The sequence below is a fragment of the Lichenostomus cassidix genome, chromosome 2, assembly GCF_008360975.1.
Source record: "Lichenostomus cassidix isolate B80296 chromosome 2, HeHo_3.0, whole genome shotgun sequence".
Classification (NCBI taxonomy): Eukaryota; Metazoa; Chordata; class Aves; order Passeriformes; family Meliphagidae; genus Lichenostomus; species Lichenostomus cassidix.
Window position 1 is genome coordinate 128,082,431 of NC_139482.1, and position 23,309 is coordinate 128,105,739.

At 35.1% G+C, this 23,309-nt stretch overlaps 1 protein-coding gene and 1 long non-coding RNA gene across 7 annotated transcripts in view; one reads left to right on the top strand and one right to left on the bottom strand.

Moving 5' to 3' along the window:
* Nucleotides 1–23,309, top strand: part of TMEM67 (transmembrane protein 67) — a 34,384-nt gene that overhangs the window by 7,675 nt on the left and 3,400 nt on the right. For 4 of the 6 annotated variants that reach the window (XM_085053204.1, XM_085053203.1, XM_085053200.1 and 1 more), the window contains exons 7-26: nt 1,210–1,272; nt 3,640–3,794; nt 3,914–4,022; nt 5,580–5,666; nt 7,651–7,716; nt 10,661–10,817; nt 11,196–11,319; nt 12,159–12,264; nt 14,123–14,179; nt 14,275–14,373; nt 14,864–14,962; nt 15,312–15,398; nt 16,136–16,235; nt 16,353–16,492; nt 18,016–18,156; nt 18,626–18,706; nt 19,903–20,019; nt 21,211–21,327; nt 21,410–21,514; nt 21,867–23,135. In XM_085053204.1, the coding sequence (XP_084909330.1) occupies nt 1,210–1,272; nt 3,640–3,794; nt 3,914–4,022; nt 5,580–5,666; nt 7,651–7,716; nt 10,661–10,817; nt 11,196–11,319; nt 12,159–12,264; nt 14,123–14,179; nt 14,275–14,373; nt 14,864–14,962; nt 15,312–15,398; nt 16,136–16,235; nt 16,353–16,492; nt 18,016–18,156; nt 18,626–18,706; nt 19,903–20,019; nt 21,211–21,327; nt 21,410–21,514; nt 21,867–22,226 (2,370 nt within the window). In that variant the 3' untranslated portion in view covers nt 22,227–23,135. Of the gene's footprint in view, nt 1–1,209; nt 1,273–3,639; nt 3,795–3,913; nt 4,023–5,579; nt 5,667–7,650; nt 7,717–10,660; nt 10,818–11,195; nt 11,320–12,158; nt 12,265–14,122; nt 14,180–14,274; nt 14,374–14,863; nt 14,963–15,311; nt 15,399–16,135; nt 16,236–16,352; nt 16,493–18,015; nt 18,157–18,625; nt 18,707–19,902; nt 20,020–21,015; nt 21,172–21,210; nt 21,328–21,409; nt 21,515–21,866; nt 23,144–23,309 lie in introns of those variants that run through there. The other 2 variants (XM_085053202.1, XM_085053206.1) reach the window with 2 other exon arrangements.
* On the bottom strand, nt 12,260–19,909 carry LOC146442231 (uncharacterized). Its single transcript, XR_014850195.1, has 4 exons — nt 19,381–19,909; nt 14,883–14,997; nt 13,749–13,801; nt 12,260–13,033 (listed from the first exon to the last, which is right to left on the bottom strand). It is a non-coding gene; the product is annotated as an uncharacterized LOC146442231 (long non-coding RNA).

A 23,309-nucleotide genomic window follows, 5' to 3' on the forward strand; every position in this document is an offset into this window, starting at 1 on the left:
ATTTATTTTAAAATACTTTTAAACTTTCTCATTACTTACTTTCAGTAAATATTTTAAATCCCTGTTCTTGTGGGAAACAAAGGTGGTACTTTGTTGTCTGATCACGGTCATTTGCATCAGGGTAGAGATGAGGTATGGACACCAAGCAAGCATTGTTCAAATGGAGTAAGCTTTTAAAAATTCATGCCCTCTTGGCAACTGAAAAAGGGAAGTAATTTACATGACTTTAGTATCAAAACAATAGCATGTGGCCTTTTGTATTAATTGTGTGCATTTAAATCACACTCTTGTATCACAAAAACATGCTGAAAAGTCCATGAGTGGCTCTGGACTTCTTTACTATATAAAATTGGTATTTGTATAAAACACTTGAAAGAAGATAGAAGGGTTGAGTTTACTGCTTGATCTTAGAGCTTATAGAAGAAAATGAGCACCTGTAAAGTTTGAGATTGTGTAAGAAATTGCTAAACTCCTAGAATTGGCTAATGAATGAAAATATGTTCAGTTGAGAAGAATGAAGGGGTTTTCATTGTTTTATCTACTGAACTTTCATTAGTTGTGAAATCTACTCAAAGTTAGGACCATTTTCCAAGTAGTTCTGAATTCAAGAAGTGCTGTGTGGCTAAGAAATATATTTTGTTCCTAAATGAATTGATGTTAAAAGCTACTGCTTGAAAGAAAGTAAAAAGCAGTCTTTGGTTTTTTTGATATCAGACACTGGTTTGCTTTCTGAGAATGCCACCTTCCAAGTAATACTTTATTGAAAATATGTCTTTTCAGATGCTTACAGTTGGTATGAATGTTATTTGTAGTTCAAACAGTAGTAGTTATAAAAAGGAGGTTGTGAAATAATTAAATTGGCGAATTCGGTCCTGAGTTAGATTTACCATCAAGTCAATATCTTAGCCTTAAAGTAGTTAGTACTTCTCTTGTTCAGTGAAGAAAACTTATGTGTCACAGAATCCATATTCAAAGCTTAAATATTTCAGCTCTTGTTCTCTATATTTTGTCTAATTTAGTGAAGTGAAAGAAATTATTGCATTATGGTTGTGTTTTGAACTGATACTATTTGACTGAGATATTTACAAAGGATAGAAAGCTCTTGGAAAAAAATAAGTAGCATCTTTTAGCTGACATAGTTTTCCAGACTGTTACATTATGGATAAATTTTTTGTGAGCAAAGACAGTGAAAAAGTTCCTTATTTACAGGGTATTACACTGACATCAGCGTGGTTTCTGAAAAACCTGCAGTCCTCAGCCTCTGCCTGTTGGGTGAGTTTCATTAATGTTTGCAGTTTGCTTTTTTCTACAGAAGTGGTACTCTATAAAAGCATGTCACTTTTAATTTTGGAAATTACCTTGCTTTTTTAAAAATAATTTTATTTTGTCATGACAGTAGGTAAGAAAGAATTATATATACAGAAAGCTCAGAAATATTGAGGGCTAGTCAATGTTAATGCAAGACTACAGGGTTGGAATTTTCACAAGATTAATGGTGTGAAAGAAAAAATCCTTCAATATTCAGCAGTATGTAAACTACTATCCAGTAATATATCCATGTATATGGATATAAATGAGCATATCCAGTAAGGGATCACTCAGAAAGTTAACTTCTTAAATATTCAGTATTTACCGGCACCTGGTCTTTACCTTTTATTTGCTTTTCAGTCATTTGTAACCGTAGAACCACCCTTTTTTAGCTTTGCTTTGCTTTATGTATGCAAGTGTTATTTACCATTATGTTGCTCTGGGTGACAGTAACCATGGGTGAAAGAGTGGCTGCAGCAACAGAATCACAGACACTTGTGAAGGGCATGTGCCTCTTCCTGCTTTTTACCAACTCTGTTATCACACGTGCTCTTTTGCCTTCTGTATTGCTGTTCTGAAGGTCAGATTTTAACTTTTCAAGTTCTGCCTTCTTTCCCTATCTGTCACAACTCAAAGGGTTGCCTGGCCTAGAAGTTTCTAAAGATCACAATATGGATTTTCAGAATTCCAAAATACACAAGCATCCAGAGTCTTTATTTCCTATGTTTCTTTATTAGAGATTAGTACAAATTATTACTGGTAAAGTGAGTATAGTTATGATTAGTAAAGCAAGTATATATGTATTCCAGTGGTAGCAGCACTCAATAGTAGCAGCAGGCATACATTTCAACGTTACAAGTTGCTACAAAATGATCACTAGTAAAGCAGCAAATGCACTTATGATAAATTACCCATATGCATGTACATTATCCCAAATAGTACCAGTACAGTACTCAAGAAACCACTCCCAGGAATGGGGCCTCAAAATTGATGACAGATGAAGTTTCACTTCAAAGATGATTGGCATTGCAGAATCTGGAGTCAGTCAGGCATCCTTAGCCACAGTCTGATAATTTGCCTAGAACAGCTCATATAAAAGTTTGTGTAGGGGACCTTCTGTGTGTGTTAGAGAGATTGAGAGAGAAAGAGAGATGACAGACAGGGACAGATTCACTCTCCATTTGGGGTGAAAGGTAATTTTTATATCAGAGAGACATAAGGCAGTGTAGGACAGCACTGCTTGGAGCAGCCAGTAGATGACAATGTTTTATATTCTCTCAAGCTAGTTTTTGGTTTTTCCAGACTGTTTTTCTACTCTTTCATGTACAATAATCAATAGTAGTTGCTTATTCCTACTCTTTTGGAATGCTTTCCCTCTTCTGGACTCTTTTTCATCTTTCCAGATGATAGTTTGCTGTTACAGTTCCTTGGGTTTGTACTTATTGATGTTATCTCAGGAGGTCTCTGAAGTTCAGGTACCCAGTTGCACTTCTCAAGGATGTTTCAGACTCCCAGGCTGTGTTCCCAGGCTGGCAGGTGTTCTCTCAGTCAGTATTTCAGCAGACATCTGTTCAGAATTTTCCCAAATCACCTTTGTGGCTGCTTCCATCACCATCTCATAAACACAGCTCTGAGATGTATTCTCCCACTGATCCCATTCTTTATCACTGAAATCAGTTTATCCTGTCTGCCTCACCCTGCTCAGGGATTCTGAGGTGCTGCCTGGATGTAATGAGCAGCTGCTGGTCTGACCCACACAAATTGGGGTAGGGAGGTGGCAGGTTAATACCAGTGCAGTGACCCCTGCACACAGATGGCAGGTGTCACCTCCTTGTATCACTTGGCACTGGTTTGTTTACCAAAACTGAATAAGGTATAAATACAACATAGTTTGGGAAGAGCAGAATAGAAGAAGTACTAAATCTGAAGAGAAGATATTTACGCTACATACATCTGTAGTTGTCAGTCTGAGGTCTTTGATGGAGTCATCTTTGCCATACAGCCTAAGTGGTATTAAACATTTTGATTCTTACTTTGTTTTCTAAGTGTGGATTTTGACATTTCTGTTACTTCATACCATCTAGCTGATGCAACTAAAATAAGCTGAAAAAGTGAGAGTATTGATTTCATGCTGCCATCTGCAGAGCTACAAAAACATGGGACCTGAATACTTGGGAGAAAATACTAGGTGTTGACAAAATGAAATTACTGACAAGTAAAAACAAGGGTTTAGGAGTGGCTTCTTAAAAATAACATTAATTTATGACTGCCTCACCAAAAGGAGGGGTAATTAAATAATTTTTTCTGTGTTCTTGTGTTTCTCCACTGCAGCTGTACTCTAATCTAACAGCATGCCAAGCTCTTGGAAATATGTGTGTGATGAATATGAACTCATTGAGTTCTTCAAGTACTGATGCCTGTGGTTTGTTTCAGTATATTTTTGTCAGTACAGCAAGGGCAGGCGTTGTTCATTCAATACCCTACTGGTAAGTTGCCTTTTCCATAACTTTTGGTCTTTAATAGCTTTTTATGGAAATTATTATTCTAAATGTTCTTTGATGAAAATACTGTGTTTCTTTAGAGAAAACTTTGTCATTCTTTTCAGGAGGAATAATCTTCCATGGCTATATTATGGTGACCAACCAGGATTAGCATCCCAAGTGCTTGAGAAAAATCATTTTCCTACAACCTTCAGTTTTAAGGAAGCAGATAAGGTAAGTGTTGGGTAGTAGACCTAGGGAAGCATACATTAGGAAGAGGACATAATCACATAAAAAGTTTTAGATTTATTATAGATATGATTCTATTAAAAGTAAATTTTAGGCAGTTAGTGTAACAAAACTCAGTGTGAGGTCTTATCAAAAAGGAAGGTGATATTCCCATAAAATAATATCTAGTAAGATGATGTTACTGACTTACACTCCCTCACTCACACATTTCCTTTGCTTGCATTCTCATACCCACATTCTCATAAGGCCAAGATGTGCTTGCTTGAGTGGTCTTACCAGGGCACAAGCAGTAAAGGATGCCAGCTTTTAAGGGTTCATTGTATCCCCAAGATCTGGATTGTCAGTGGTAAACTAGTAATTAGACAAATCTTTTATACACCTTAAGAGTTAATAGTTGTTTTGACACTGTCCTTTGTTTCAGAATCTTGTTCACTTTCATCTTCATAAATCTTTTTTCTATGTTTGAAATAGGTACATCCTTTTGTTAGATTTTGTGGTGAACTAATGTGAAAAAGGGTTAAATGTGATGTGCTGTAACTTTACTGTCACCCTCTTGGTGTGCCACAGTGCAAGGTCTTTTGCTGACAAGTTGTCTCTGCCAGGTTTTATCACAACCCATTTATCAGCTCTGTAGCTAGGAACAGTGTTCTTCATTACTGTTATGCTGTGTGTTTAACCCTTTCTGTTGCTTGCATGCATATTTCTCTCCCTGTTTCATTTTTACCAATTGTAATATTTCTGTTACAACTCTCTACAAGATGATTGTATCAGAGATGGATTCTGTGTATTACTCCGGCCTTTTCCCCTTACTGCAGTGAATTAAGGAAAATAAAAAGAGTTGAGAAAAATAGTTTTAATATTAACAAAGCCAGATATCCATCCCTGGGAGGGCTGGACTCCTTAAGTAGCTTGTTCCCTGGCACTGTTTTATGAAGAAATCAGATAGTAAATCGAAGAGTAAAGTGATTTATTTTTCCAAATTCATTGTAAAATAGAACAACTGGAATAGGTTATTCAAGTTCAGCTAATCACAGAAAATAGTTCTAGTGATAACCTGTTTGTCAGTTGTACTGCCAAATCTATCTAGAGTTTTCTTATTGACTCAAAAATAAAATAACCTTATTCATCCATATTCTACAGGGCTGTGATTTAAATTAAACAATGTTGCAATGCAGCAGTAGTTTTAATAACTAATATACTTGTTATTCCTCTTAACACTGAATGTTCTGGAAGCCCTCAGGATTCCAGCATAGCATACATTAGAAATTTGCATATGTTTCTGATTAGTTGAAGGCATGTCTAGCTATGTAGAAGTTCCTTTAGAACTTTTTCCATGTTACTAGTGAAGCTGTAGAATAATGGTAATTTTCTTTAAAAAAGTAAACTACCAAACCTAAGATTGAAAACAAAATCAAAAGGGGAAAAAATGAAGGATTGTGCTGAAAGTGTTAGTAAACATGAAGCAATGAGACAGCAGTCTCTAAAATGTGTATGTCCACTTCAGGGTAGTTTCATTATTCTTTATCTTTTTTTCATTATCAGGATATAAAGCTGCAATTTATTGCAGCATCATTTGATGCAGCAGGAAACTTTCTTAAATGGCAAAGTTTGGAAGGAGGCATCTTACAGGTATGCTTGATTTTACTTATCTTTTCTTGATAACAAACGTTCTGAGTGCCATTAGCCAAATTAAGACAAAAGCCAAGAGTTTGGTTATTACACTAATGACAGTTCATAATTGTAGAGCTAGGTTAGGGAAAACAGCCCTTTATTCTTGCTCACAATGATCTCTAAAAAATCAGAAGTACAAATTCATCAACGCTGCCTTCATCCATTGGACCAGTATAAATTTGGCATATTGAAAAGCTCTGAAAAATAGTGTTAGTCGTTTAGAGCCAGCTATCTCTTCCTTCCATTCAGCATAGTTGCTCATGTGTGTAGTTTCTTATTAAACCTCTTCTTCTTGTTGAGAAAAGTGTTTTCTTTAGCTCATGATCCACATGTGTTTATAGATGATTCTATGAATATGTCCCTCTTAGATGCTGTCATCTATTTGCACACATCATGGGGGTGACAGCCAAATCAGTGGTTATGTCACTGCCAAGGGAGGTAGGAAAGTTGATCTACCCCATTTTCTTTGCATTCTCTTGGGATTTTTTTACTTGCTTATTTCTTTTGGTTTTAAATATAAAATGTACACTTTGGCCAGCATCTGCCTGTCTTTTTCTTAACAGAAAGTTATAAATACTTGCTGGGAGACTTTACGTGGAAGTGGGGAATACTGGCTAGAAGTACCCTTGGACACTTCACCCTCAGATTTCAGGGACACAGACATTCTGTTTCAGCAGTACCATGCTGTATAGTTAGGGTGTGAGAAATGCAAGTAAGCAGCAATTAGAAAGTGCAATAGTAATTAGCCTCTCACAGAGAACAATTGGCAGCTGCAACATTTTACAGAATAGAATTTGTTTAGCAGTCCAGTGGTGATCCAGGCACTCTCAGTATTTCCCTAGGCAGACAACAATAGGAACACTTGCAAGAACAATTGGGAATTGTTGATCCCTTTTTCTGTTGGAGCACATCACTTCAAACACTCCAGTGTCTACAGAAGAGGAGCTGACATTCAGGATTTATTTTGTTTTCGTCTCAGGATGAGCCATCTTGTGTCTGCGTCTCCAATTTTAAGGAAAATTAGTGTCTGAGAGAACAGGTTACTAAGACAGTTACTATGCATAGAAAATTATATATTCTAACATAGAAGTTAAGGTTTATTGGGGCACATTTATTTTCTAATGCAAAGCTTTTAACAGCTATCAAGAGCCCATGGGAAAGGAACGACTTTTCTGTTCAAAGCCTCTTCTAATGTAATAGATTGTGCGTGTTGATAAGTCATGCACAATCTATTACATAGAAATGATAATCATTTAGACCACAGTGCTAAAGTGATCTCAATGCATAATAGTAGCAATTCCCAGAATTTCAGTTCCACACGAATAGAATTGTGTTTTATGCAAATTTAGACTTGATTTTCATTTTGGGAAAATGGCTATGCCTTCCACTAAATGCCATGCTCATTTAGTTAGAATTTGGCCCATTTTTTTCTGGATTCAACTGAATCTGCTGTCCTTTGCTGAAAATGTAAGTTTTGTATTAAAAAAAGAAAAAAGATCTGTTACTTGCTATAACTTTCATCCTCTGAGAACGCCAGCTTAAGAGAAACAGGGCAATATGAATGTGGACTTCTTTTCATATGGGATTCTTGAATTTAGCAGAAGCCACTAATAGAACTTGAGACAGCACAGTGCATTGAACAGTCAGTGCACAGGAAGATAATTCTTGCCTTTTTGGATGCTGCTGTCCATGGATTTCAGTGATGGAACTCAAAAATACTATGCAAGTATGAATAAGCTAAACCAGCATTTTAGGAACACAAATATTATTGAAATAAATAATTGTGTTTACTCCAAAATCAATCCTTCTCTTATCAAAAAAATAGAACAACATATCTTTTTTGAGAACTGTGAATACGTAAGTGCTTGAGGTGACTGAAATATTTTTCACATGAGAAAATTATACCTTTGAATTAACCTAATTATAACTGTGTTTTATTCAGCTTTGTCCTGATACCCAAAGAAAATTGGATGCAGCTTATGCTTTTGGAACAACTTACCAACAAAGTGTAAGTAAGATATAAAATGCTATTTTGAATTTTGAATTGAGCTGCTTTATATGTCATTAGTTATTCAATGCATATTGAAGAACATCTGGAGTTTATGCATAAGCTGCACCATGGAGTTCTTTCTTGTGAAATTGAGTGACATAAGTATGGGGTTTTTTAACTATTTAACTACATCACAAAACTTGTGTACTACATAGCATAATCATAGTCAATTAAACTGTTATTTGTATTTGTGTGGTAGCTGACTTAGCAGTGGAAGAACACAGTGCCTGAATTCTGACAGCCATATACTTTGTATCATATCTCCTAATTTTCCTACCACCATCTTTGGCCAGTTCTCATATGGAAAGAAGGCCAATCCAGTCATGCCATGCCTGTATATTGTTCTCTTTAACTCTTTATTGTATGCCCTGATTTCAGTGAATTCAGTAAAAGTATTGAAAACATATTTTAATTGAACAGATGACACATCAGAGGAAAGAAATTCTTTAGCTGTCATAGCTATGAAAAAAGACTGTTGGAGTTTTCACACCTTACTAAACATCAGGAAAGGAAGAGGGGGTAGAATACTAAATTATGTCAGCCACAGAAATGGTTCTGCCAGGGATAAAGCTTCATTAATTTTTGTCACTTAATGTGTTAAATGTGAAGGTGGTAGTCTCTTTGGCAGGGGAGTGGAGAAAGAAACATCTTTATAAAACTCCATATGCATGCACAGTATCTCATACCTATATACTAATATTGTTTATTAACTCCTAACATTGAAAACCATTCCCCATGTTATGTGTTAAAGTGTAAAAATATATAAAATCTGGCTGCTATTTGGGTGGCGGGAAAGTCTTAGAGGGTAATGGCTGTCAAAGCTTAGTCTGGAAAATCTGAAGTGTTTACCAAATAATATTATAAATCTTTGTTAAATATTTTTGCTCTTCCATATTGTTTGATGTTGATTAATCCATATTTCAATATTTCAGACAAAATCGAAACATGTTCTATTTAGGATCATTGAACTAGTCAAGTATAGGATTTTTTTATTTTTAAAATCTTGAGTATTTGGTATCAAGTCTGTATTACCTGGTGTTAAGTATTAATAACAGGTAATACTGTTGAATTTGAATAGATACGTCAATAACGTACTGAGGATTTTTAATATAATTATTTTTGTGCATCGTATGCATTACATTTTTTCCCCCTGAGGCTTTGGAGAAAACATGGTTGATAAATTATATGAGTATTTAAAGACAGCATAGTTGTTCACATATGCAAAAAGTTGCCTACTTTCACATTTGATTTCTTCATCCAATCACAGAGTGGTTGAAGTATTCAGGGACCTCAGGAGGTCATCTTGTCCACAGCCCTGCTCAGGCAGGGCCATGTAGAGCAGCTGGCCTGGGACCATATCCACATGGGTTTTTATCTCCAGGGACTGAGACTCCACAGCCTCCCTGGGCAACCTGTGTCAGTGCTTGGTTACTCTGACAGTGAGAACCTGTCTTCTGATGCTCAGAGGGAACCTCCTGTTTCAGTTCATTCCCATTGCCTCAGGTCCTGTCACTGGGCACTGCTGAAAACAGTCTGGCTCTGTCTTTTACATCCTCCCTTGAGCAATATTTGTACAAATTGGTAAGATCCCCCTGAGCCTTCTTATCTCCAGGCAAAAGAGTCTCAGCTTCTCTACATAGCAGAGATGCTTCAGTCTTTTCATCACCATAGTGGCCTGTGCTGGACTGTTATCAAGTAGCTTAATTTCTCTCTTGTACTGCTGGACCCAGAACCATATTCAGTACTCCATGACTTCAGCATTTATGTTTCTTGACTTTAATGTTTATGCTGTTTCAAATTTTATGTCTGTGAGTTTTGCTAGGATATTTTTTTCCAACTCTGATGAGAAATGTTAAGAGCTTCATTCTCCACAGTAGTCATTCTAGTTAATTGCAATCATTTCCAAGAAATTTGTATAAAATCATTAGTACTTTGTAATTGCTTGCCTTGGAATGCCTTGCTGGATTGCAAGCTGGAATGCCTTGTCTATCAGTACTTCAGTAAAGCATTTGACACCATTTCCTGCAGCATTCTCAAGAAACTGGCCGTTCCTGGCTTGGAAAGGTGCACTCTTCACTGGGTGAAAAAATGGCTGGATATCAGGCCCAGAGGTGGTGAATGGAACTAATCCAGCTGGCAGCTGGTCACTAGTGGTGTTACTCAGGGATCAGTACTGGGACCAGTTCTGTTGAACATCTTTATCAATGATCTCGACAAGGGGATCAAGTTGACCCTCAGCAAGTTTGCAGCTGACACCAAGTTGTGTGGGAGCATTGATGTGCTGGAGGGTAACAAGGGTCTGCAGAGGGATCTGGACAGGCTGGATCAACAGGCTGAGGCCAGTGGTGTGAGGTTCAACAAGGCGGGGTGCTGGGTCCTGCACTTGGGTTGCAACAACCTTGTGCAGTGCTCAGACATGGGGAACAGTGGCTGGAAAGCTGCCCAGCAGAAGTTCTGGGGTTACTGGTTAAACATGAGCCAGTGTATGCCATGGGGGCCAGGAAAGCCAATGGCATGGTGGCCTGTACCAGGAATAGTATGGCCAGCAGGACCAAGGCAGTGACTGTCTCACTGTACTCAGCACTGGTAAGGCCACACCTCGAGTGCTGTGTCCAATTCTGGGCCCCTCACAAGGGCACTGCCGTGCTGGAGCATGGAGGGAAGGGCAATGGAGCTAGGGAAGTATCTTGAGCACAAGTCTGTTGAGAAACAGCTGAGGGAACTGGGGGTGTTTAGACTGGAGAAAAGGAGGCTCATGGGGGACCTTGATGATTCTGTGTTTCTGGCTTTTGTGAAGAAGTGGGACGGATTCCACAATAATTTTGTAGGCAAGGAGTCCACAGCTTGACAAAATAACTAAATGGTTAAGTGATCTTTTTATTTTCACTTTTTTTTCTTGTAGTGTGAAATTCCAGTTTCTAAGATTTTACTGGATTTTGCTAATCCAGTCTTTTATGACCTGTTCCTTGAATATAATGGTGGCAATGGACAACAACATCTTTGGGCCGTGCCAGTTTTAAATTTGAATCTCCAATACAATGAAAAGTTTGTTAATCAAGGTAAGATGATGATTGTAACATCTCTGTGAATTTAAACAATCTGAAAACTTCAGATAGAAATAATCTATGTTTATTACTGTTACTGTGTTGTTTTTAAAGATACCACAACACACCATAACTTGTTTCCATTTAAAATATTTAATATTTTGTTGGCAAGTTCTGATAGTTTAAGTGCAAGCTTTGGTTGCATATGCCATTCCAATCAGTAATATGCAAAAATAAAATAATCTCATTTCATTATATAGTTAAGTTAAAAATAAACAATTTTATATCTTCAGTAGTTACTATGTGTTATACAGTCAAATGTGTCATTTTTAATCCTTTTCATTCTTTTTGTGTGTTGAATAATGTGTGTGAAACTGTAATGTTTTTTCATAGGCAGTAATATGAACAACTGGTTTTTGACTCGTCGATTTTTTTTGGTGGACACACTTAGTGGAAAAGAGAATGACTTGGGAAAACCACCAAGGGTAATTCGGATCGCTAGCAAAATAACAATAAGGTGATTAACTCATATAATATATAGTACATAGAAAATAAAGCCAATGTTGTGCAGTCTGCATTTTGTTGTCTTAAGTTGTTTTATTATGTAGTTTCTAATATGTCTAATATGTAATATGTGCTGCTTTTTCAATTGCATATTTGGAAATGGCATGAATTTGCGTAGATTGTTCTGATGAGTGAGAGAAAACAACATTGACTTGTGGTTGTTAAGATCACCTTGATTCTCCTCCAGGTACAAGGATCAGACCATGTTTGTATAATGCAAGTTAGCAGGTATTCAGTCACCTCTTAAAGCAGGTGTCATCTCGAAAGACCTAAAAACTCCTCTGTTAATGCTTTTTCAATGTGGGTGTTGCTAACTATACAAGGATGTTATTTCATGCTCCATATTCTTTCTTGCAGTATTTTTACAACCTTTTGCCTATTCTGTTATACAATCTAGGATAGGCTTGTAGTCATTTAACTGAAATTGTGAGACTACCTGTTAGGGTCATTAGTGATTGCTCAGCTCAGCTGGAATGTATTTTGGAAGAATTTTTTTTTCTCCTTCTTTATGTGTTGTCCTCCTCTGAGATGCAAACAGGTAAAGATTGATTCAGGTGTTTTCTTACAAGTAAACAATCCTTCCCATGTTTTTCTTTTTATGTATTTGTGTACATGCCTTTGTACACTCCAGTTACTTTTAAAATGTGAAGTGCCCTGTCATTGGGTTAGAAATTCACATTCTGTTGATCAGATTGTTCTGTTCATTTAGTATTTTCTTAGAAGTTTCAACGATTGCTTTCCAAGCAGTCATCCATTTCTTTGTACTAAAAATCATTCTCTGTATTTCTTCAGTATTCGTCTGGTATCCCATACACAGAGAGGAACTATCTACCCTCCTCTAGTAACTGTCACTTACACAGATGTGCTTGTCCAAAACCCTGAAACCCAGAGTGTGATGGTGAGATCTTTGTGCTATCTTAATTATACTTTTAATTCTGTTGGAATTTCAGTTTTTGGCAGCATGTTATAAAAATCTATTAAGCGGTTTCTAGTTCTGCTCAGTTTTGAAGTTAAAAGTTTTCACTAAAACCTTTTAAAACAAATCAGTTTAAAGTATTCTCTTTTTAATTTATCTTCAGTCTTTTTTTACGTTAAGATACCTTGAATTTGAAGTTGGTTTTATAATGTTAATTTAGGCTACAGTTCAAACAAAATTATACACACATAAAATAACAGGAAAATAACAGATAAAGGATCTTTATGCAGCACTGAAAGCAACGACTTATGTAAGGAATTAGTATTTTCATTTACAGCAGTGCATTAAGAGGAGGTTGTTACGACACAAACATTTCAGGTCACCTGTAGTAGTTAAAATAACAGTAATATATTTAAAACATCCTTTGTTGTTTTGTATTTCTGTACTGAAAAGCACCAAATTCTGCTGCAGCAGATGCAGAAGGGGCATTTCCTACTTGCCCTTTTGCCTGCCTTCATGGGCAGCAGCTCAGATGCTCCATTCTTCTGCCTTGTTTGTGTGTTAGATCACACTGCTTTAAAAAGTGAAAATATTGATCTTAGTATGGTAGAATAATCATTCAGCTATTAAAAAAAATTAATATTAGCATTTTCTGCTTGTCAACCTTCAACAGTTCAGATTTCCAGTACTGATTGACATCTGGCTAGAAGAAATCTGTGGTGCTAGAAGCATTCCTTGAGTTCCGTATTAGCTGCATGAAAGCAAGAGAATTAGAAAGATAGAAAAATCAAGACCCTTTTTTCCTGCCTAAATGATGTCTTTATTTAAGCACAGAGACAGCACTGTACCTGGAAAGTAATTCATTCAAATAGTGGTGGTCAGAACAGTTGTTTTCAGTTCCTCAGTTTTCTGTCATATTATTTCATCCTTTCATCAGTGTGAGATCTACTTGGGTATTGTCAATTTTGGATGTCTTGTTGCTTTAACAAATTTTATGCAACTAAAAAGATACATTGACTTTCATTACCAGTTTCTGTAAACACTGAACTTCTAATACCTGAGGATATTTAGATTTAAGTTCACGTGCAGTGATAGAAGGAGGTCTGACAGGAATAAATGTTTGGGGAAGACAAGGTGTAGGGAAGGACGGATTGTTTCAGGCGATGGTGGGGGAAGTGCTACTTTTTTAAAATTTAATTAAAAATACAATTTATTATCATGCTTGTGTTAAACATAGCTGTGCAGTGACAAAAACTCAGGCCAGAATATCATAAAACCAAGCCAAACATTTTCTTTTCCTTGTACAAATCTTTCAGACCAAAGTCAAAAGAGGTCTTACGTTAAATTTAAGTTAGAGGGAACAATTTCAATGCCTCATGACAATTTTTATTTAATTCAAGCTGAAAAAAAGATGGTGTCTGAGCAGTGCAAGCTTACCATATGATTTTGTATATTGGCATACTTACATTGAGGTTACCTTCAATCACTGGTGAAAGGGAAAGCATCACACATTTGGTGTCTGTTTCAGAAGGGAAAAAATCATGCACATGTGAAAGAATTACACATAGATATAGCTGATAACTTGTAGATAGCAGGCATCCATCCCCAACATTACTGCTGGTAAAATCTGCAGTAAGAGTAGCATAGCACATGCCAGTACTAAGGCTGGCACCATAGCACACCAGGTCACATGCAGGAAAAAAATATGCATGCTGTACTTGTATAGTAGCCCTAGATGGGAATTCCCACCAGCTAGAACTGTGAAAACTACCACTCTCTGTAATGGTTGTAGCTCATCGGAATTTCGATACATTTTTACTTTTTGTATTTTAATATCCAGGTTTCTTTCTCAGTCAGTTATGAGATGAATCAGTCAGAGGCTCAGATTCAGACTGATGTAAGTTGTAATTCCCTTTAATTTGTTGATACAATGATTTACTTCTATTTTGTGGGTTTTTTTAATATCTGCAAATAATTTTTAATTATTTTCAGATCGCATTGGGTGTGTTGGGTGGACTGGCAGTGTTATGGTCCCTTCTCAAGACTGCAGGCTGGAAGAGGCGGACAGGAAGCTCTATAATTGACTTGCAGGTATAAACAGCTGGCAAACTGAAAAGGGACATCTCTGCCTCTATTTATGGACACCTTTGCTGTCATTCCCTGTGATTATTACTATTCATTTCTTAAGGTAACTGAAATATTTGTAGCCTAGCTGCATAGAACTGTGCCCTGGAGTTAGGTTCACTTGAGGAAGTAGGTTTTCGCATTCTTTTTGATTCTGATATTGTCATTCAGGAAATGCTGCTGCTAAAAATAAAGGTATTTACAGAGCTATTCTGACCAGTTGAGTGGACTTAGTTTTCAGATTAATTCTTCTTTGAACAAAGATCAGCATTTAGGAGCTTCAGCAAGTGAATATACCATTAATGTATAATCACAGTGGAAAACTTTTATTCAGGGCTACTTTTCAATACTAGAGTTTCCTATGTGAGCTGCATAACATTTTATATGAGTGCCTTATGAACACGTCCATTATTTAATTAGCTTTACAGATCTCTACAGCATGTTCTTATAATTGCAGACAGTTTTCAAGTTCTTACTGTTCTATGCTGGAGACCTTGCCAACGTCTTCTTTATCATCACAGTGGGCACGGGGATTTATTGGCTTGTATTCTTCAAAGTAAGTGTTTTTCCAGATTTGGATGTTATGAAAACCTAGTAATATTAAATATATTTTTACATGAACATTAATTTTGTTCTTTCTTTTTTTTCCTTTCTTGTCAGACTATTGAGGCAAGTTCTGTATTATATTCTGGTTTGTGTGTTTAAATTTTGTGTTCACCTGTTTATTTTCCTTGAGATTCGTTGTATTTGCAGTCTTCTTAATAGTAATTTAAAATATTTTACACATTCAAAATGATTGCACATTAAGTATTGATCTTTTTCTGGAAAAGCTTATTCACAGTTAAGCATTTATTATGTTGTCATGTATGCCAGGTGTCTGTTTCAATGTAACCTCTCAATTATAGGCTCAGCAGTTTGTATCTGTCCTTCTACCTCTTCCATCTCAAGAAGAAGATTTTGTTACATACATAGCGTGTGCATTTAGTTTAAAGGTAAATAATTTTTTCCTCACCATAAAATACATGTCAACATGCTTCTTTATATTTTCAGTAGGCTTGTTTTTAAATATCTTGTACAGTTATTAGTTGTTAGTGTGTAGATGTTACGTCCTAATAGTTATGTTCTTCCAAGAATTAAGTAGTTTTTCCATAGAAATTTATTTTGTGTAGTCCTTATAGGAAAACAAATGTCTCGAGAAGATTACGAAAGACTGAAAAATCCTTTCTTTCAAGGATAGAGGTATAAAGAAAACCAAATAAAATAACATAATATCAAGAAAGCAAGTACTTTCTTTTAAAGCAGAATGTAAGTGCTGTGAGCTCCTGATTAGGAGCAAGACAGATTCAAATAATTATGTTAAAATATGTAGAATTCTGAGCTCACTGTTCTGTCATCATGGCACATACAAGTATTGTATAAATTATGGGTATTATTTTGAATTGGAATTCGAAGTACAGCTTACTATGTTATGGGGAAATACTTAATTTATTAAATTTGCTTCTTTGCTGTATTTTCTTCATAATTTTGGACATTATCATGTGACTTACCATTATTCCAAGCTTTTAAACAAACAAAAAAGTGTCAGAATTTGGTAATAAAGTTGCAGTCTCAAGTATAGTCAAGATACTACTTGTTATGTTTAATGAATGATCCGTGCAATGACTGTTTCTTCATCTTTGTCTGTATGCTGAGGCTGTCCTTACTTGTGTTTCTCCTTTTTCGCTCTTAGGCTCTGCAAGTTTTGCACTTGCTGGTTTCACAACTTACTATTGATATTTTCTTTATTGACTGGGAAAGACCTAAGGGCAAAGTTCTTAAAGCAGTTGAAGGTAATTCAAACTATTTGTTTAAACTATTCAAACTATTTGTATAAACAGCTTGGTTAAATTCAGATATTATTCTCAAGTATTAAATTTTAGAGATTTACAGTATGTACTCTTTTTTAGGTGAAGGTGTTATTAAAAGTGCTGCTGCACCAGTGAGCATATGGAGGACATACTTTATAGCAAATGAATGGAATGAAATTCAGACAGTGAGGAAGATAAATCCTCTCTTTCAAGTGCTTGCAGTTCTTTTTTTTCTGGAGGTATTATTATTATTATTTATAATTCACAACCAAAGTGTCACATCAGGGTCTGATTTTTCATTCTTGTATTCTGTGTGGTAATAGTGAATCCCTTTAAATTCACTTTAAACCATGTAACTTAGTAAAATTACAAGTAACTTAGTTAAATGTCTTGGTAAAGACATTATTTAAATGTCTTTTTTAATTTATATGTATGTATAGGTCATTGCAATATTTCATTAAGGGAGATTTTAAAAAATCCAACCTCTAAATACCTTAGAGACCTTTGTTAGTTTTGTTTGGGTTTTTTTTAAGGTAATGAGTTACCTTAAAGAGCTTAAGAGACTGATAAATTGTACACACTCAATTCTTTATTTGCCTACTAGCTCCCTCCTGCCACAGTCTACAGCTTTATTTCTGATCTCATATTTATCTGAACTGAGCTTCCTTCCTGCTAATTTGCTACAGTGCCCTTTTGGAATGCAGGAAATGAAATGTACCAGTTCTGTTCCTGATGGCAGAATGCCTTCAGTTACAGCTTCAGGATATGTGAGAAACTGTGCTTTAGCTTTTAAAAATATTTTGGTTTGTTTCTTCTGTAGCTTTGTGATTTTTTTTATTTTGGGAAGTGTTCTTAAAGCATGTAATGTTAAGTTGTTTTTGTGAGGTTCTTATATATATTTTAATACTTACATTTAATTTCATATGCCTGGTTTTAAATTTTTCTTTTAAATTAAATAATAAAAGTCCCAAAACTTTCATCATTCACTGCATGAGCATTTTTGCTGTTGGTTAATACAAACCAGGACCAACTTAAGTGCCATGTTACAAGAGAGGAATGGGAGAAAGGAGAGCACCTATTCTTACTGCACTCTGCAGCTACCTGAAAGGAGAGTGTAGTGAGATGTATTCTCCCAAATAATAAGCAGTAGGTTATGACAAAATGAGTATCAGGAAATAGTCAACCCACCACAAGTATATTTTGGTGCAACTTCAGTTCTGAAAGATTTTCACAAATTGTTCACCTCTTAAGTGTTTCAAGACACAGTGTTCGTCTCATCTTTTTTATTTTGGAACTTCTAGATTTTTTGTTTAAAATCAATTAAACCATACAGACAGCAGAGAAAAATATATGTATATTCAATAAAAACAAAAAATCAGTCTTTTAAGAGTTGCAAAACATTAAAAATTTGCTTTAACATTGGAATATATAGGACCAAAGAGCTGAAATTTGGCAGAAATTATGTCCCTATGCAGTACAACAGTAGAATCTTTGGAGTTTTTCAGTAAAAAACAACGCTGACTTTTTGTGAGATTTAAGTGCATGTTTTGTAATTTATGTATCAACCCCTGTGCATACAGGTTATGTTTCTCAGTAATAACACTGAATCACACAGGTGAGCTCTGTCATAGTGAACATGCTACTATTCCCAGGTCCATTTCTCATAATTTTTTCTTACTTCCTGTTATGATGGAAACAACAGGATTGTAATTAATACTATTTATTGTCTCTGGTTGTTATATTGACCTTGTTTTCTCTTCAGGTGGTGGGATTTTCAAACCTGGCTTTAATGGATGCCTCCTCCAGCCTTACAAGAAGCAGTGAGAGCTATGTAGCTCCTTGGAGCCGCATTTTAAGATTTGGTGTGTCTGCTGCACTCTGGATAGCCATTGCCATCTTACAGGTATGTGAAACACATGACATCCTGACTTATCATTTTCAGATTGGTTCTTGGAAGCTAGAATAAATCCCTAGGCTGTACAAACTGCTTATCATAGCATTGGGTATGTCCTTAACTGTTATGTTTAGTTGTTTTAGCATAGTACACCTTTGGACTAAAAATGAATCTTCTGAGATATGAGACATCTCACTTTGGAATCAGACTTGTAATCCTCTCAAAGATGTGATTTTATGCAGATACTTTGTTTTGTTTTGAACCACTTTGAAGCATTGCACAAGTTCAAAATGAAAAGCAGGTTCTTGCTACAACTTCACTTCTTAAAGGACGGATGTCAATCCCATTTCATAAAGTCCAATGCAGTGGTGGCCACTACAGAAGTCTATTATTTGCGGGTGTTAAATGGTGAAATGTATTTCTTAATAATGTCAAATCTGATGAACCAATAAAAGAAAATTTGGTTGATTTATTTCAGGTTATATTTTTTGCTGTGTTTTATGAAAGATTTTTTGAAGATAAAATAAGCCAATTTGTTGATTTGTGTTGCGTGAGCAATGTAAGTATTTCTTTGTCTCGTTTGTAGAGTGGCATTTTAAATAGAATAGTACATAAGATAGTTTTAAGAATATTAAATAATATTTATTCATTTATTTTAGATTACTAGCTAACAGCCAAAGCTGATATTTCTTTCAGCTTATTTTATTGGTAAACTCTGCAAGATTGCAGTTAAAATTTACTTGGAAAAATATTCTGGAGGCATGGGTATCAATATGTTCTTTTAGATCTGTGATTTGTAGGTTTTTTGGTTGCTTTTTTTTTTTTTAATTTGAATTGGTAACATGTGCTCATATAGAATTCAAAAATACCAAGTCATAACAGAAATTAGGTGTGGAACCTCTTGCTGCCATTCTTTCTACTGGTTTGTGTTTTAGTCCTTCTGATTTGCAAGTTGTCTTGGTTTTATTTAATACATTTACGTTCAGTTTCTGCTCCTGTCTTGGGTTTATCTCTCAGCTGCTGAACTTCATTTTGTCCCTCTTAACAGTTACCACCTTTTGCATGCATTTTCACGTGCTCACATCTGAACTACTTCCCTTTTTTTTCTTTACCTTTGGGTCTTGAAACTTTGTACTGCAGTGAACATGCTACTATTCTCCTATTATTCTGGCTTTGTTCTGCGGGAATTCCCCTTTAACCAAAGAAGAGTGCAGTCAGAACAGATTGAATTACCTCATTTGTCCAGAACTTCTTAAAAATACAGATTCACCCCTATTATCAGCCTTTCCAGCCTTGGTTATTCCTCTTCTGTGAAACACCCATGTAGTACCTGGGTTGTAGAGAGAGTTAATTTTGGAGTTTATGTGATATGTAAGCATTTTATCATACTGAATGAAGTTCTGTTAAATACAGTCTTTAGGAGTTCAGCTGGATTCATGCACATGTATTATGTAGCACAGAAATAACCTTTGAATCAAAATAAAATCTAATAACTTAGCTTTAACTTCTTGGCCCAATTTATTTAAGTAATGATCCTCACTGTTGATAAACTTGAAGGTGGTATGAGTTTCTAGTTACATAGAGATAAAACTAGTTAAAGAGTTGCTAAATATTTTTCTTATTTTATTTATTGTGGTACCTGCCTACTTTGTAGCAGGGCTGGCCGGTATGACTGATCTACACTGTAAATTTAGGAGATCAAAAATAAAATTATAATTGTTAATTAAAGTGTTCTGCTCTTCCCCCATCTCTTAGATTTCAGTGTTTCTCTTGTCTCACAACTGCTTTGGTCATTATATTCATGGTCGCTCAGTGCATGGACATGCAGATACCAATATGGAAGAAATGAATATGAACCTGAAAAGAGAAGCAGTAAGTAAAAGTTCAAGTTTATACCTGCTCTAATTATTTATTTTATATAAAGACTCCACACCTTTGCATTATGGATTTGCAATTGTGCACTACACTGAACTATGTTACTTACAAGAGGGCAGCTTTTGATATGTAAATATTTGACTCAGTAATTCTTTTAACTAGCTCTTAATCTTTCTTTTTCTTCACTGTTTCGTCTTGCTGTTTCTTCAGATTTCAAGAATATAAAATTCCTGTTTCTCTAAAAAGCTTTTTTCATTTATTTAAGAACCTTATTTTCAATACTTACATTGAAAAAGGTGCATACCAAAAAGGTGCATACCAAAAAGCTTTCGTAAAGAGAGATCTGAAAAACTAATACAGAAACATGTAATCTTACAATCAATTATTTTATTCCATCTCTTCTACTGTGGTGATACAACACATTCTATATAGAAATTAATTTGCATAAGTATTTTTTCTAGTTTGTCATATATTGTATCTTTGCTGCAAGATCAGGCAAATATAAAATGTCTAATACAAAATCAGAGACTGCACTAAATGTCATGACATCTTGTATCTTTTTAGGGACAACTAAAAATACCTTAAATAAGGATATTGCTATTTCAGTGTTAAGTGGACAGAAAAAAAACCATAACTGTGTAAAAGTTAAATCTCAAACACTGAAATATAGAGGAATCTTATTAATAATGTTTTTTTTACCTGTGTGTTCCTACAATTTTTTTCCTAATTGCTAATTTTAATATAATTTTGGGAAAAGCAGATGTTTTCCCTTAAGAAGATGTGAAATTTTTTCTTTTCTTGGGGTTTCTGAGATTTATTAAATGTGACATGAAAAGAGTCAGGAATCCAAAACAAAGAAACACAAAAAATGGGACACGTATAGAAGAAATGATAGACCGAAAAGAAAGGTTTTCAGAGTGAAAATCAGAATGCGTATTATTAAAAGGTAATGAACCGAACACAGGTGAAAAGAGAAATATGACTTTGTGACAGCAGGGGTCAGGATTTCACGTCCTAAGAAAATCTTGCTGCAATGGAACAAGAGTGCAGTGGATTCAAATATTTAGAGATAATAAGTATTATGTATACATGAAAGAGAGGAAATGAAAAGCTTTTGACTATTTTTGGGTCTATGAATGACAATAATAACATTAATTTACAATTGCTTTAATTGTTTTAATTGTGTAGGAAAATATGTGTAGTCAGAGAGGTTTGTTACCAAACACAGATGGCCAGACATTTCAGATTTCCATTTCAAGAAAAATGCGACTGCACTATGACTGGATTCATGAAACCCTAACAAGAGTAAGTGAGATATTGGTATGCTTTAAATGTTATTTAAAATATGAACGTTTTCTGCAGAGGTCATGGTCTTGTTATATTTCAGAAACGTGGTCCTGCCAGGCTTTTGGACTCATCTGCAAATACTTTTGAACAAAGCACAAGGGCCTACAACACCATGAACAAATTTCTCGGTTCTTTTATTGATCACGTATGTATATTGATATTAATATATTAAGGAAAATATTCTAAGTCAAGACTAAAAACTGTAAATCTAAAGGAATGTAATCCCTCTTAAAGCATATGTGCTTCAAGATTTGTTGTTAAAGATTTTATGGCAACCAGAAGAGTGCTTCATTTAAAAAAAAAAAAATTTGAGTGCTGTCCAGCAGCACACACTGCACTTAAAAATGACAAATCCTTTGATGTTATGTGCTTATTTTTGTCTTGGAATAAACCTGTGGTGGTTTTTTTTTATTCATAAAGGTCTAAGTAGCTGCACTTCACTTAGTAGCAGTTTTGAAATCATAAAACAAGAAGTGTTGGTTTTGTTTTCCTTACAGGTTCATAAGGAAATGGATTATATTGTTAAAGATAAGTTGCTGCTTGAACGGATTCTTGGCATGGAGTTCATGGAACCAATAGAGAAAAGTATTTTTTATAATGGTAAAAAGATGTGTGGTATTTGTACTATTTTAAGTATCCAGCCTCCTATAGATTTCTTTCCCAGGATTTACAATCTAGAATGGACTTCACAGCAAGGAGTGATCATTAAACGACTGCTTGTGAGGGAGGTATTTAAGAGAAGTTCTTTAGGTCACAGAAGTCTTATTTTTAATATGTCATTTGCTGTGATGTTTTTTTGTTTAAGGCAACTGAAAAGATGCAGATGTGCACATGTGTACAGATATGCACATTTATGAAGTTCACAGTCATATGCATTGATAAAAATACATTGTTTGATAGTCTAGACTGCTATGGTTCCCGGAAGTTTAGATATAAATCAGGATTTCATGGCAGTAGGACATACACCATTTGTAATGAAAATACACTGTTTCAGTCAAACTTGTATTGAACCTTTTTTGGAAAAGTAAGAAGAGGGAAATGAATATGTTTCCTGTAATTGTTCAAGTATTCTTTTCTCTTTTAAAGGTGGTGCTTTTTGATAAAATAAAGAAGTAGATAAATGGTCTAGAGTACTTTGGCTATGAAAAAGGTACTTGCACCTTAAAATACCCATTTTCTGGGGCACTGTTAACCATTAAACAAAAATAATGCTAAGGTCTGAACCTCCTGCTAAGTAAGATATTAAGCATATGTTTTTATGATTTCATTGAGATGGGGCCAGAGCTAATAGTTGCTAAAAATTTCAGTGAAAAGGAAATTACATCTGCTTCGTGGTTTAAAGCAACTTTTAAAAATAATCTGATTGAGATTTCAGGAGCAAGTAGAGTTGTGTATGACATGTGGGTTTTGCCTATTGCGTTCATCATTGTGATGACATTTTATAAGTGAAAAGTTTGTATTATTTTTAAATAGAATGACAGGACTATATCTGTGTTGCCACAGAATGCCATAACTTGCTCTATCTCTGATTATCGTTTTTCTTATCAGCTTTCTCAACATGCACTGATGAACACCACAAACCAGCCATGCACAGAAATATTTTTTTTTTTTTTAATATTCTCTTTCCATAGATGAAGGATACTCTTTCAGTGATGTTCTCTATTATGGCAATGAAACAACACTGCTCATCTTTGATATCCTGTTTTTCTCCGTTGTGGATTTAGCTTCCCAAAGTTTTGTGTTAGCAGCTATTCTAACGTATTTGCAACAAGAGGTAAATTTCAATTTAAGAACAAAGTCATATTTTTTAAATGGGAGTCAGTATGGTAGTATATACAGTTAATAAAGATAGTGAGTTAGCAGTATGCAGTGACAGAAGATTATGCTGAGAATTTATAAAATAGTTTTATATATTTTTTTGTCAAATAGACTTGTGAGAA